The sequence below is a fragment of the Epinephelus lanceolatus genome, chromosome 17 (assembly GCF_041903045.1).
Source record: "Epinephelus lanceolatus isolate andai-2023 chromosome 17, ASM4190304v1, whole genome shotgun sequence".
Classification (NCBI taxonomy): domain Eukaryota; kingdom Metazoa; phylum Chordata; class Actinopteri; order Perciformes; family Serranidae; genus Epinephelus; species Epinephelus lanceolatus.
The window spans coordinates 23,338,597-23,352,529 of record NC_135750.1 but is presented as its reverse complement, the minus strand read 5'-3'; the positions used below and the strand labels follow the sequence as shown (position 1 = coordinate 23,352,529).

At 41.3% G+C, this 13,933-nt stretch overlaps 1 protein-coding gene across 4 annotated transcripts; it reads right to left on the bottom strand.

Moving 5' to 3' along the window:
* Nucleotides 1-948: 948 nt before the first annotated feature.
* adka (adenosine kinase a) lies at nucleotides 949-13,820 on the bottom strand. 4 transcript variants are annotated; one of them, XM_033613260.2, is made up of 12 exons: nucleotides 13,650-13,820; nucleotides 10,739-10,813; nucleotides 9,479-9,532; nucleotides 7,230-7,308; nucleotides 6,940-7,112; nucleotides 6,801-6,830; nucleotides 6,076-6,184; nucleotides 3,338-3,508; nucleotides 3,176-3,211; nucleotides 2,961-3,075; nucleotides 2,790-2,876; nucleotides 949-2,683 (listed from the first exon to the last, which is right to left on the bottom strand). In XM_033613260.2, exons 1-12 carry the CDS (start codon nucleotides 13,739-13,741, stop codon nucleotides 2,556-2,558), a joined length of 1,149 nt encoding a protein of 382 aa, XP_033469151.1. In that variant the 5' UTR covers nucleotides 13,742-13,820; the 3' UTR covers nucleotides 949-2,555. The 4 variants fall into 4 exon arrangements, with proteins under 4 accessions (XP_033469151.1, XP_033469153.1, XP_033469152.1 ...); XM_033613262.2 differs by lacking the exon at nucleotides 13,650-13,820 and adding an exon at nucleotides 12,598-12,755; XM_033613261.2 differs by lacking the exon at nucleotides 6,801-6,830 and having other exon boundaries at nucleotides 13,650-13,819.
* Nucleotides 13,821-13,933: the final 113 nt, after the last annotated feature.

Here is a 13,933-nt window from a genome sequence, read left to right as displayed (position 1 = left end):
GGCCAAAATTGCCCCCAAGTTTTCGAAACAACTATATGTATTTATATTTTTAACGGTATTACAATCTGACATTAAAGTATAATTTTATTTTCATTAAATTAATTTACCGTCACGTCTACAACTTTTTTTCCAGATATAATCAACGAGATTGCACTGATTACGTGAGAGTAATCTGACAGAGAAGGGGAGGGGGCTTTGCTGTACCATAAGTATAAATTAACCATTTCTTGGGTGATCTGTGTCTACACAATGACAAATTAATGAAAAATTAAGGTAGAATGAATGTTAAATTTTAAATTAACTTACTTCCAGGATTGCATCTAAGGAATTTATAGTAATTTGGCCTTTTTAACAGTAATAGTAACTGTAATGTGGTGAAACATTAGTACTGCTATCAGTAGATTAATGGTTAAATCATCACATTTAAACTGGTTGAATTATAGTAAATCTGAGTGATATTTTGCAACCATAACTTTATGTAACCCATTATTTATTTCATTTATAGTGGTTTCTACTGAAGAGCGAAGACACTATCTTAGTTGGTTTTGCTTTTCATGTGCTTATTGTTAGAACATAATTACAATTTTTTGATGGCCCCCAAACATTTTGAAAATGCCCCCATTTTTTAGACCGTGGGGGCCATAATTGCCCCCAAAATATTTTGTTAATTTCATACCCTGGTGCAGGGGGTGATTTTTTACATCACTCATCTGTTTACATTTTATTGAGGCATAGATGCTTTGAGTGACAGGTTGTCTAAGGAGTCACCATAGTCAAAGAATCAGATCCACCCCTCGCTGCTCCACAGCTCCACCCTGTTATCCAAATATGGTCACCTCTGGTTCCACAAATCCAAGATAGCGACTGGGTGATGTCACATCATTTTTATAGTCAATGGTTAAAACATCTAAAAATGTTAGTAAATACCATGGGAGAAAGACGGAGTAATACGATCATTGTTGTAGGTTTTATTTGTGAATTTTAGGCCTCACAGTCTAGCTCAGAGATGGGCAACTTGACCGCGAGTGAGACCAGGAATAAATTATCAAATAAGGCTTTTTGGTGTATCTAAGCATGTAAAAAGAAACCACCTATTTAATGGAGGGACAATACTATCAGGTATGCAAGTGTCACAACAACTCTTGGTAGTATTCAGAAAACGTACATCTTGCTTGAGTACATCTATATTCAGTATAATGGCATTCAAGTATTCAGTGTTGTTCACACCACATGACACAGACTGAGAGTTGATACAGTATGAAATGTTTAGCTCCATATCACAAGTGTGACTTGAGCATGAATTGAGCCTATGTTTTCCTCATTTCTTTTATATTCCATTTAAATGTGATTTAGCAGAGCGGATGGACCTGAAGTTGGGCTTCATACTATACATACTATATTGCAAGAGGTCAACATAAACTGACAAAGAACAGGAGCTACTGATGCAGGTGAAAAACAAACAGCAGGAGCAAGGGCAGTTTTAATACCCACTGAACAGTCAAATGTGATATCTTTTTACCTCACATGCATTTGCATGCAAGATGTGCGTCCACCCCCGCAAGCCACCAGTTGCCCATCACTGCTCTAGCTTGCAAGTTTCCCTGCAGAGATGACTGCAGGTTCACATTAACACCTGTAGGCTTCTGCAAACTTTGTAATATTTACAAAGACAGGAAGGAACAAAAGGCACTCAATAGAAGCACCTGCCCAAAAAACAGCATGAGGAAAGACACACTTGCACAATAGTGATGTTGGCATTAACGTCTTGATAGCACTGACACAGTGAAGCTGACATCCCACAGTCATCACGAACTTACTGGGCAGAGGCTTTTTCACATTTAAAAAGAGTGTGCGTAAAAGAAAAACATTTGGTTTCATAACTGGCCTGTTAAATTAAACAAGTATAAACTCATAATCAGGAATAATTAATCTCTAAAAAAGTCTTAAAACAAACCACTACTACATATTTCTATGCCGTATCCAAACCTCCACTGTCAGCGACATTCTTTTCATCAGTCCTCTGTGTATAACGTGTCCTCCAGTTGCGGAATTAACTTCTTGTGCTTCAATTCTGCCTCCGTGGGGAAGAAATACACTTGTGAGATGTCAACACATGGGTTTGTAGTTTGCAGAGTCTGATGGGCATCAGTGCCGCCAGATGTTGGCTGTAGTGTCCATGAAAACAAGATTTCCCATTTAGATCCTTTGTGTAAAGCAAAATGCTCACATCCCGTGATGTTATGAAATATAAACATATCTCTCTTGTCTGCATGATCCTCTGGCAGCCCCAAGTGGAAGACAAAGGCAGGCACACCTCAGGAGGTACCAAACTAGCTATTGGAAGGAAATTATGTGTGCATGAATTAAAAACAACACGGACGGTTGGCTGATTTAAAAAAAAAAAAAAAAAAAAAAAAAAAAAGAGCTAAGAGAATAAAGGGTATGATTTGTTAAAAAAAAAAAAACACTAGAGGAAATTATGGGTCAAAGTTGTGTCTGGCAGGGTGAACATGAGGTCTATGGCTGAAATTATTGAAATTATGGCTGACTTCAAGTTATGGCTTGAAGTCAGGTTTCTCTGGGAAGGTGCAACCGGCTCGTCTGATGATGACGTTGGCGGCATAGTGTGCTGCCTTCACGCACTGTTCCAGAGGTCTCTCTTGGACCAGCTCAGATAGGAAACCTGCACGGCAGAGGGGGAAAACTTTAATAGAAATCCACGGAAAACACAGGAAGACAAAAAGCAACCTAGAAATGTAACAAATGAAAACACGGGGAAAAAAACGTACCTCCTACAAAGGCATCGCCCGCACCATTTGTGTCGACAATATCCTTGGGGTCAATCTTCAGTACAGGGAATGTCTTGATCTTGTCACCTTAACAAACATGAGAGGAACGATTATACGTCTGCAGTATATTTCTAACAGTGGATAGGAGACTGAGGGTAAGTAAGCTCTTACCTTGGGCCATAACGGTGTCATCCTTTCCGTGGGTCAACACGACAACCCTCTGTCTCTTTGTGTTGACTTTGGGCAAAGCCTGGGTTTTCTTGGCAATTTCCTTTAAGTCCTTGGTCTACAGACAAAACACACAGTGTCATCACTAGTTGCATCAAATACGAGAAAAACAGTGCTAATCATGTTCAAATGCTAATAGAGACCATCAGTCCACTCACCTCAAAGTCTAGCGCTTTAGCAAATGCAGCTGCCTCCTAAAGAACAAAGAGAGATTCTCTTACAGACACATGTGTACATCAACATCTGGAGGATATAAAGCACTGCACATGCAGCCAGTATGTAACAGCATCTGAAGAACGTTTAGTGAAAGTCTGGCTTACTGTCTCATTGCCGAACAGCATATCGACGTAGGGCAAAACCTGCATGAGGTTATCCTTGAAGAACTGGCAGATGAAGGGCGCGGAGAGGTTCAGGCAAAACAGCTTGTTATTTTCAGACGCGTGCTTCGCCACTTTCAGCATGGACTCCAAAGAGACAGTCAGGAAGAAACCCTGGAAGCAAACAATGACATTGGGTCAAGAGTGATCTGCTAATAATATCTTGACAGGCCCTAATGAATCACATGAAGTAGGGTCTTGAACAGAGACTGCACCAGTATATCCATAATTCCCCTGTGGTACTGCTGGTGGTTACCCACTAGTGCAAAGGTGACATGACAGTACATGAGTTGGATATCAGACATAAATGGCCAGGGGGTGGAGGAAGTATTGAGATGCTTTACTGAAGTAAAAGTACTAAAATAACACTGTGAAAATACTTCACTACAAATAAAAGTCCTGTATTCAAAACCTTACTAAAAAAAACTGTGAGTATTAATAGCAAAATGTACCAGAAAGAACTCACTGTGCAGTAAAATGTTTCTAGTTAGTGTTCAAGTATTATACAGTACAGGCCAAAAGTTTGGACACACCTTCTCATTCAATGCGTTTTCTTTATTTTCATGACTATTTACATTGTAGATTCTCACTGAAAGCATCAAAACTATGAATGAACACATGTGGAGTTATGTACTTAACAAAAAAAGGTGAAATAACTGAAAACATATTTTATATTCTAGTTTCTTCAAAATAGCCACCCTTTGCTCTGATTACTGCTTTGCACACTCTTGGCATTCTCTCGATGAGCTTCAAGAGGTAGTCACCTGAAATGGTTTCCACTTCACAGGTGTGCCTTATCAGGGTTAATTAGTGGAATTTCTTGCTTTATCAATGGGGTTGGGACCATCAGTTGTGTTGTGCAGAAGTCAGGTTAATACACAGCCGACAGCCCTATTGGACAACTGTTAAAATTCATATTATGGCAAGAACCAATCAGCTAACTAAAGAAAAACGAGTGGCCATCATTACTTTAAGAAATGAAGGTCAGTCAGTCCGGAAAATTGCAAAAACTTTAAATGTGTCCCCAAGTGGAGTCGCAAAAACCATCAAGCGCTACAACAATACTGGCACACATGAGGACCGACCCAGGAAAGGAAGACCAAGAGTCACCTCTGCTTCTGAGGATAAGTTCATCCGAGTCACCAGCCTCAGAAATCGCAAGTTAACAGCAGCTCAGATCAGAGACCAGATGAATGCCACACAGAGTTCTAGCAGCAGACCCATCTCTAGAACAACTGTTAAGAGGAGACTGCGCCAATCAGGCCTTCATGGTCAAATAGCTGCTAGGAAACCACTGCTAAGGAGAGGCAACAAGCAGAAGAGATTTGTTTGGGCCAAGAAACACAAGGAATGGACATTAGACCAGTGGAAATCTGTGCTTTGGTCTGATGAGTCCAAATTTGAGATCTTTGGTTCCAACCACCGTGTCTTTGTGAGACGCAGAAAAGGTGAACGGATGGGTTCCACATGCCTGGTTCCCACTGTGAAGCATGGAGGAGGAGGTGTGATGGTGTTTTGCTGGTGACACTGTTGGGGATTTATTCAAAATTGAAGGCACACTGAACCAGCATGGCTACCACAGCATCCTGCAGCGACATGCCATCCCATCCAGTTTGCGTTTAGTTGGACGATCATTTATTTTTCAACAGGACAATGACCCCAAACACACCTCCAGGCTGTGTAAGGGCTATTTGACCAAGAAGGAGAGTGATGGAGTGCTGCGGCAGATGACCTGGCCTCCACAGTCACCGGACCTGAACCCAGTCGAGATGGTTTGGGGTGAGCTGGACCGCAGAGTGAAGGCAAAGGGGCCAACAAGTGCTAAACACCTCTGGGAACTCCTTAAAGACTGTTGGAAAACCATTTCAGGTGACTACCTCTTGAAGCTCATGGAGAGAATGCCAAGAGTGTGCAAAGCAGTAATCAGAGCAAAGGGTGGCTATTTTGAAGAAACTAGAATATAAAACATGTTTTCAGTTATTTCACCTTTTTTTGTTAAGTACATAACTCCACGTGTTCATTCATAGTTTTGATGCCTTCAGTGAGAATCTACAATGTAAATAGTCATGAAAATAAAGAAAACGCATTGAATGAGAAGGTGTGTCCAAACTTTTGGCCTGTACTGTACATGTTTTTGGATTAATGTTGCAGCTGCTCATTTAAACTCCTTTATACACAGCTGGGTAATTTAATCTACAGCAATGAATCCTACACCATAAAATCGCCACATGTCTGTAGTGTGGCTGTCCTGTGAGATTCACGTGTCTCTGGAAAGTGAATAAAACAGTCCTGCTGTTCATCACCACTGTACTGGAAGAAGGAAATAATGGTAGTGAGCAAGCTTTAGAAGTGACGTATTTTCTATTTAAGTAAGTGCTGTGCGGTGGATCTAGAATGTGCTGATGTGAAGAGTGGTAGGGATTTGGAAAAGTAGGCTAACTGTTAAATCAGCATTTAAAGTGTAGAGAACAGGATTTGGTGTGGCGGCGAATGGGTGTTTAGTTGTGTAAGCAGCCCACTCCCCGCTGGCCCATTCATCAGGCAAAAGCAGTCAACCTTGGGGAAACACTGCAGCTACCTAAAATCTGTTTGCAAGTACAGTACTTGAATAAATGTACTTAGTTCCATTCCACCACTGTAAATGGCACAACACACCATATAGTTATTTGGTAACTACTTACAGCAATATAGTAGACTTTAGCTTTTTCCACCAGCTTCCAGTTTTCTTCAAGGTCTAGATGCTTCTCTTTCTTATAACAGTTAGCAGCAGCTAGGTTAGCCACCAGAGACCTGAGCGGAGGACACAAACAAAGAGATGAGGAGTTGTAGACAGACTTCCAACGCATTTAAATTAATTTAAATTAAATTTAAATTAATTGAATTTTTTTAGTAATGTTTGACCCCATTTCGATTACTTTATTTAAGCAGTTTAAAATGAATAGGCCTATATCATTATACACTCATTCATTTTTAAACATGCACTTCCCAGGCAATTGTGGGTAAACAAACTGTTAGCACTAGCTAACTTTATTTGTTTGTTAGACGTTCAAGTCACAAACTAGTTGTATGTGGCAATAGATCAGATGGAGAGATATGGGTACTTTGTAGAATCTCTACTTGGTTAACCTGTTACACAACAGCTTTCAGCATTTTCCTGTTTCTCTTCTTATGAAACAGTGTGCCTCCATCCCCCAAAAGGGGGCGTGGCCTTTTCCATGAGGCAATGCTGGTCCAGGTCTGTGTGTATCAGGTGTGGTACTACTGACATTTCAAGTTATGCAGCACACCACTACACATTAAATTAGTAAAACAACTAACTAATTTTCTACAAGATTAGACATGTTTTCAGGATTTTTATGAACATATTTCAATTAGCAAAACAGTGCACATTCAAAACTTTCCAAACCTTTCTGTTAATTCCAAACAATTTCCAGGCCTGCAAAACAGTTTTGCTAATTTTATAATTTTTTCATGACCGTGGGAACTCTGTATAGACATATTATAATGAATCAAATGTGCTTGTTGTTATTACTATTATTACCCACCTGTTATCTCCAGTGATACAAGCAGCACATGTCCCTGTGGGCTCCTCATCTTGTTCGTAGTAGTGAGCATCGATGTGCGCCTCCTCAGCCTTCTTCTTTAGGATCTCTCCGAACTTGTCTCTGCCAATGCAGCCGAAGAACGTGCCCACATTATGGGGTTCTTGGATCATCCACTACAGACAGTGACAACAGCTCTGATCAGCATCCTGTCGATTAACTCTACTCACAGTGAGAATTCACAGGGGATTGATGTGGTGACAAAACAGGAAGTTTGTGTGTGGATGACTGACCTGAGCAATCTTAACAGAGTTCTGTGTGGCTCCTCCAGCATGGTACTCAACATTGAACTTCTTCACTAGCTCCTCAAATCTACACACACAGACAAACATGCAATTTACACAATGCAAAAATACAATGTTGTGCACTTAGCTTAGCGAAGCATAAAGACTGAAAACAGGGGCAGACTGCCAATCTTGCTCTGTCCAAATTTACCAAACGCGATATACCATATTGATTAGTGAGCTTTAGAGGTGCAAGTAGGAGGATGTTTTTGAACGTCTGACAGACCCAGGCAAGCCGTTTCCAAATGTTGCACTAAACTAAGTGTCTCTTGGCTGTAGCTTCGTATCTAATGGACAGACATGAGAGTGGTATCGATCCAGACATTATCACATTTAAATCATTAATTGCATATGAACAGCTTAACATTAAAAACTTCACTGCTCTTTCAGTGCTGATCATTAGCTGTTGTGCATTACATTGCACAGTTCTTGTTTTTATTGCATCCACGCCTGTGGTGTGTGGTGTGATGCATGTGGTTTGACAGCCAGGAAACTCATCTTGTGTTGGAGTGTACTCACTGCAGAAGGCATACCTCTTCCAGGTAAATACAACACATGCATGGCTGATCACCGATTGTGCCATGCGAACCATTTACGCCTGTTACATAACACAATGACTGATGCAGCGCTTTGATGTTCAGCTTGGAGCTAGAACATCTCTAATTTGCCGTGTTATTTAGTCTAAATTAAGCAGTCATGCATCAGCTTCCACACACATATATTTGTTTGTGTGGTTTATGTGAGTGTTAAAGACCATGCACACAAATATATTGTTGGCAAGTGTAACAGGCCGACTGCTGGTAAAGGTCCTGAGACTAAGCCAGAGGTTGCAGAGGGGGAGACATCTGGGACATGGAGAGAGAAGTGGGGTGGGGGTGAAACTCTGTTGTATTAGCTCACTTTTCTTTATGGCTTACAGTCTGTTGCATCACTTAAGTCGTTTCCCCTGGGGGAAGTCTCCAACGGATGAGCACCCTAGCCCGCAGCATGAAAACAAGGAAGTAAAACAAGAAGAGCGGGGTGGTATGAGCAAGACCAAGATCAATGGATCACATATGCATAACAAGTGACCAGTGGCTCCCACCCTCCATTCATTGAGCTCCTGACATTGCTGACTCTGAAATTGGGAATCGTGGGTACAAATCTTCCCAAGCACAAATAACCCTGCATTCATGTGGTGTCGGAATAATCAGAAAAATTTGCTCCCGACTGGGCAAATTCATGTGGAACTCCTTGAAGTCGGTGAGAATTTTGGTTCACGAGTTGCAAAGTTGAGCTGTATAAACATGGCGGATGAAAGTAAATGTTTCATTGATGGCAATAAAGTTTTCATTAATTCACACATTGCATGTCAATCTTTTGCTCATGTTATTTGTAATATGGTATGAGCTCGTAACTGTTGGTTGCTGTCCACATTGAATGACCTAGATTAGTTAGAAAAGTCATGCATTCATGTCATGGTGTGGCAACAAGTCTGGGACAAAATCGCCTTGTACTATAGAGCTTCAAACTGTTAACGTGTTGTTAAAATGCCCAGAGCAATAAAATACAACTCATCTTCTTTGTTTCCATAATGTGAGATAATAAGACACACCCAAGTCAGAAGAACAACTTCCCAACTCGGGAAATGGATCAATCGGAGGAGCATGTGAATGCAGCATAATTCATATACTAGGAGAGATGTAACTGTAGCGGTTGCATAAAAGTTGGTTCTTTTTTTAATTGAAACATCTGTCTGTATCAAAGGTGTAAACCTAAGATTATAATAAGCACTATTGCCAATGTAAAATAATTATTACTGAAGAAATATGTGTCATGACTAACTGTGAGGAGTCAAAATACATCAGTTTAATCTTGTCTCCCTCTCACACAGCCACGCACGACCTTCTTATCGCCTCCTGTTAAATGTTTGCTTTCTGGCTCTTGTCTCAGAGGACCTGGGAGGTGAAGTGTCCTGGTTTGCTATTGGCTCAGACTGTCTCTCTGTGCTGAATCTGCTGCTCTGCCATTGGTCTTTTACAAAGATACGGAGGTCAACTGTGGTGATTTCTGGTGTATGCCTGTTTTGACTGGCCCACTCCAAAACGAAGAGGAGCAAACTCTGTATGGATCCAGACATGTTAATTTTACCTCCATGTACAGACTACAAACCACAAGCTATACTGACAAAGAGGTGATGCAACACGAAAGATACTAACAGTGCTTTGTGTTTGTCCTCAGCCAGGATCTGGTCATTGGGTTTCAGGGTGTACCTGCAAATAATTAAAGGAGAGAAAAAGAAGCATTACTTTCTCCAAGTCATCAGTAAACAGTAACAGCAGAGTTTGTGCTCCATCAAACCCTGCCGCTTTTACCCTTATAAAAAACAGCCTCTGTTTAATTCAATGCATAAACTCCACAAATACGTGTATGAACAAAAAAACATACAATAAGCAACTGGATTATGTTCATGTGGCTACTGGCTAAGCATTACAGACACAATAGTGGTGCTGCCAGTGGGTTGTTCCCTGCTATGGAAAATGTGATTATTGAAATCATTAAGTCACAGGCTGAGGCTTTGCAAAACTGTTTAAGCATCTTTGTTACAGCCTTTCACCACTCAGTCCAAACCAACCATGTTCCTCAATAAAGCCAAACAGAATCTACTTTCCTTGAAACACTAAGGTGGTCTGGGGATTAAGGCACAGCTTTAGTCCTACTTTATTCTATGTGCCTAAATTAGGACTGCGTTTGGCTGGTTAAGCTCTAATCGTGGAGTTTACGCAAGGGGGTTTGAGAGTGGACTCTGAGCTGGAACCCAATAGAGCCCTTTGCCCTGGTCAACGCAGCGTGACAGAGCTCGGGCAAACCAGAAAGCTGCTGCTCTGACTGTGCTGATGGCTCCTGCTATTTCAAAGAGTACACAGTAAATAAATGCATAAGTAAGTAGGTCAATAAGTAAATAAGGGCGTAAGCTAATGGGTAAGTAAATAAGAAGGTAGGTAAATGAGTAAATAAGACAGTTGGTTAATAAGTGGATTAAAAAGGAAGTACATAGAAAGTAAGTAAATAATAAGAAAGTAAGTACCTAAGAAAGTTAGCTAATAAGAATTTATAAAAGGAAATACATAAGAAAGTAAATAAATAATAAGGAAGTCTGTGCTCTGCTCTCTTGTATAATCCTTATCTTGTATCTCAATTGATCAAATTACATCATGCAGCCTCAGTCTCTTATGGTCAGCCTGTCACTGGAGTGACCTCACTGACACTGAACATCTATATTTCATTTGTTCTGGTTGTGACTGTATTTTATTTTTACAGCAGCAAAAGGATGGACTCGGGCTCCACATCCTTTGACAAACAAGAGTTAATTCAACATTGGAATAAAAAGGAATCCAAATATTAGTTAGCACCACAACCACAGATGACAGCCCGTTCTTCAGGTGACATAAAAATGTTTTCTTGTTGCTTTAACTTACTTGTCCAAGAAGTCTTTGTCCACCACAGCACAGATGTCCAGTAAGGGGTTTCCCATCCCAAAGAGTGTATTAGGGCTGAAACATAAAGACAAAGTGTTAAAACAAAAAAGCTTGACATGGCTTGGCTTTAACAAGACAGCACAGAGAGCCATCTGCCTTCTTGGCAGGCAAGTTAGATTTAACACTTTTTAGAGACACTCTAAATGAAATTTAAGACCAATTTTAAATTTTTTAAAACAAAAGCAGGTTAGGGACAATTTTGCCCTGAGCTTTCTGTACTTTTTGTGTTTCTCACTCTGTGTGTGGGATTCCACCACCCAGATTCCCATCATACAGAGTTTGATTTTTTGAATAAATACAAAAAGCCTCCAATGAATAGCCTTGTACAAACTTCGGCCAGTGACAGCTAGCTAGCAGACAGCGGATTCTCTGCTCTGACTATCCTAGCAAGAGAACAGAATACGAGTGTTGCTGGCTGCATGAGGTTAATGTGACACGCATTCTATAAATCATTTTTTAAAAAGAGTACACCATAAATCCTACTTCCCGTGTGTAAGCATTTGGATCTTTTCAAAGGTTGATTTAAGACATTTAATATCAAGTGAGGCCCTTTTTTATGGTTAACTAATTTGATGCATTTTTAACTTTTTGAGGATCTACAGTAACCCTGACTGCAGAGTCTGTGTTGTCTTGTCCTGTGTCTTTTTTCCCCCCTGAAGCTGCTCTTCATAGTAAAACCATATTTGAAATCAGTTACAGCTTTAGACTGGCAGGTTGATTCATTAAAAGAGCAGATAGCCCTTCTTTTCGGCTCAGTGTGGAAAGGCAACTTTCATTTACCACACAAGCATGGTGGGTTTTTATTGCAGTGATGACTGATAATTTGCAAAACCAACAGTTTTGTTTCCATATGACTTCAACCACATGACTTTCAACCTTCCACTTTCACAAGCAGAGACGCAGAAAAAGCACATGTCTGAGAAACAAAGTTTGGAAACATGCATGACTCATGAACAAACAAATTAAATATATGGTGGTGTAGTGGTGAGGACCCAGCCAGTCCTGCGTGTAACCATGTTATGACATTAACAGCAAGACAACATCAGGACAGCTGTAAGCTGCGTGTGTCTCTGTATTTGTACAGTCTGTTCTGTCCTGTGGCAAACAACTGAACACAGGGCTTCAATTTCATAGCAAACCACAGTCTTGTGATGCCCAAAAACATCATTTTAAAAGAGCACATCATCACTCCCTTTGTGTCAACGCCTAACAGTCCCACTGGAAATCATCTTACACGTCAGTAACCATTAGCCGGGGGGTTAGTCTGCAGCTTTTGTTTTTCTATAAACAGTAACTGATGTACGTGCAATACTGCAAAAGCACCAAGAGATTGTGGCAGCGTGTTCATATTGTGTTCTCAGATCTGTCTTGTAGTCGCCTACATGCTAGTCCTTGATATCACCCGTCTTGTCAGTGTTTCTGGGAAAACCCCAGATGGAGCAAGTCTCTGAACACAGCCCCTGACATATGCCATCTTCACATGAACACGTGCTTAGAAAATTTTCCCATCAAGCCTTTCTTTCTAACACTTGCCTGAGGACAAGCTTTGCTGCACAAAGAAGCAACATGGAAGACTGAATTGTAGAGAGCCGTATTTACACAGATGGGTTTCTGTCACTGCAAGACAGAAAAGCATCATCTACCCAGCAGATACCACACCCTTACTATCATCTCCTACACCACATACATCTCCCAGTATACAGCCAGGTTATTACTGGGCTTGTGCAGCCAATTACACTGAACCACCACAAACCAGGCCAGCCTTTAGCTCCAATATTCCTACATCAACGTGCTCTTACCTTGCAGACGACATGCTGGCTCTCTCTATGTGTACCTGCTAGACACTAGAAGACTTGTTGAGCAACCTAAAACCGACTCGGAAAGACCTAAGCATTCAAAAACTTCACAGTTTAGGCTCAGTGTGCGGGCAGATCGATTTTCCCCTGCAACCACAGCTCCTCCTACTCGGGACTGAGTGATTGGAGGCACCCGGGGGAGGAAGGGCCACAACACTCAGGCTCTGTCTGGTGATTGGCTTGTCTTGCCGACTCTCACCTCAATCCTCTCACTCGTTTGTTGCTTAATTACATCGTGAGAAGCATGCAGATGATAGCAGCTCTTGAGATACAAGATATGACAACAGAGGGTATCCGTTGAGTTAATTAGGGGGAGTCGCCGAGTGAGTGAGTCAGATTTACACAAGGGAAAAAAAGCATCACAACACTGCATGTTCACGGCCATGTGACCACCTCACAATGTTTTGGGAGCTGGTACAGAGTGGCTCAGGCAAGCTTTCTCTGCAGCAACCACTGCTACACCAAGCAGCGAAACAATCCTTGGCACTGTATGAACGCAGTGTCCTGATCGGTCCAAGTATTTCTTTCGGCAGCGTTTCAACACGCGGGGGGGAGTTGGTGGTCACGTTGATCTTAGATTACATTTGGCACACTAGCTTGAGCTAACGGAGGTTGTAAGACAACAGCAGTGTCTACACGCTCGCGGGCAGACGTTACACCTAACGTTAGCTAGCTAGCTAACGGTTAGCCATGTAGCGGCATGTTGAGACACCAGCATCAAAGGACTTTACACCGGTCCTTATCAACTGAAGACTTCTTATCAACACTGTGGTGCTTTATATATATATATTTTAACAATATCAAGAAACCCACATTTTCTACCTCACTCACATTTCATGCACACAATTATAAAGTATTCATGCTAACGTTGTTAACTGAAAATTTGCGCTCATCTTAGCATTCACACATATCAGAGGAGGCTCGTGGCTCCTCGCGCCGCAGAGAGGCGGTCTGTTAGCATTTCATTTATTTATTTATTTAAAACTTAAGGTCACCTTAAATTGGCAGGGGTCTTTTTGGTCGGAGACTCTGTCTTCTCCTCCTCTGAAAGTTTTTGTTTCTTTGCTTTAGGTTCTTCAGAAGCCATGGCTAATCGGGCACGTTGCTATCACCTTAACGGGTGTGAAAAAGCGGTTACGCTGCTTACAGTGAAATGGACCTTTGGGACCGGAATGAAGCCTCGCAGGCAGCTGTTTCCGCCCCCAGAGTATGTGACATGTTCACTGAGATCCACCAATCAGACGCCTTACATTTAGGTCTTTGGACAAACTCATGAAAC

Bases quoted from the DNA above. Each gene is read 5' to 3' on its own strand.
- adka (XM_033613260.2), bottom strand. From the start codon at position 13,741: ATGGCTTCTGAAGAACCTAAAGCAAAGAAACAAAAACTTTCAGAGGAG. The intron at 6,185-6,800 runs GTTTGGAAAGTT...TCCTCCGCTCAG, and splicing joins TGTTTGGAATTAACAGAAAG to GTCTCTGGTGGCTAACCTAG. The intron at 3,212-3,337 runs GTAAGCCAGACT...TTTGTTCTTTAG, and splicing joins TGCTGTTCGGCAATGAGACA to GAGGCAGCTGCATTTGCTAA.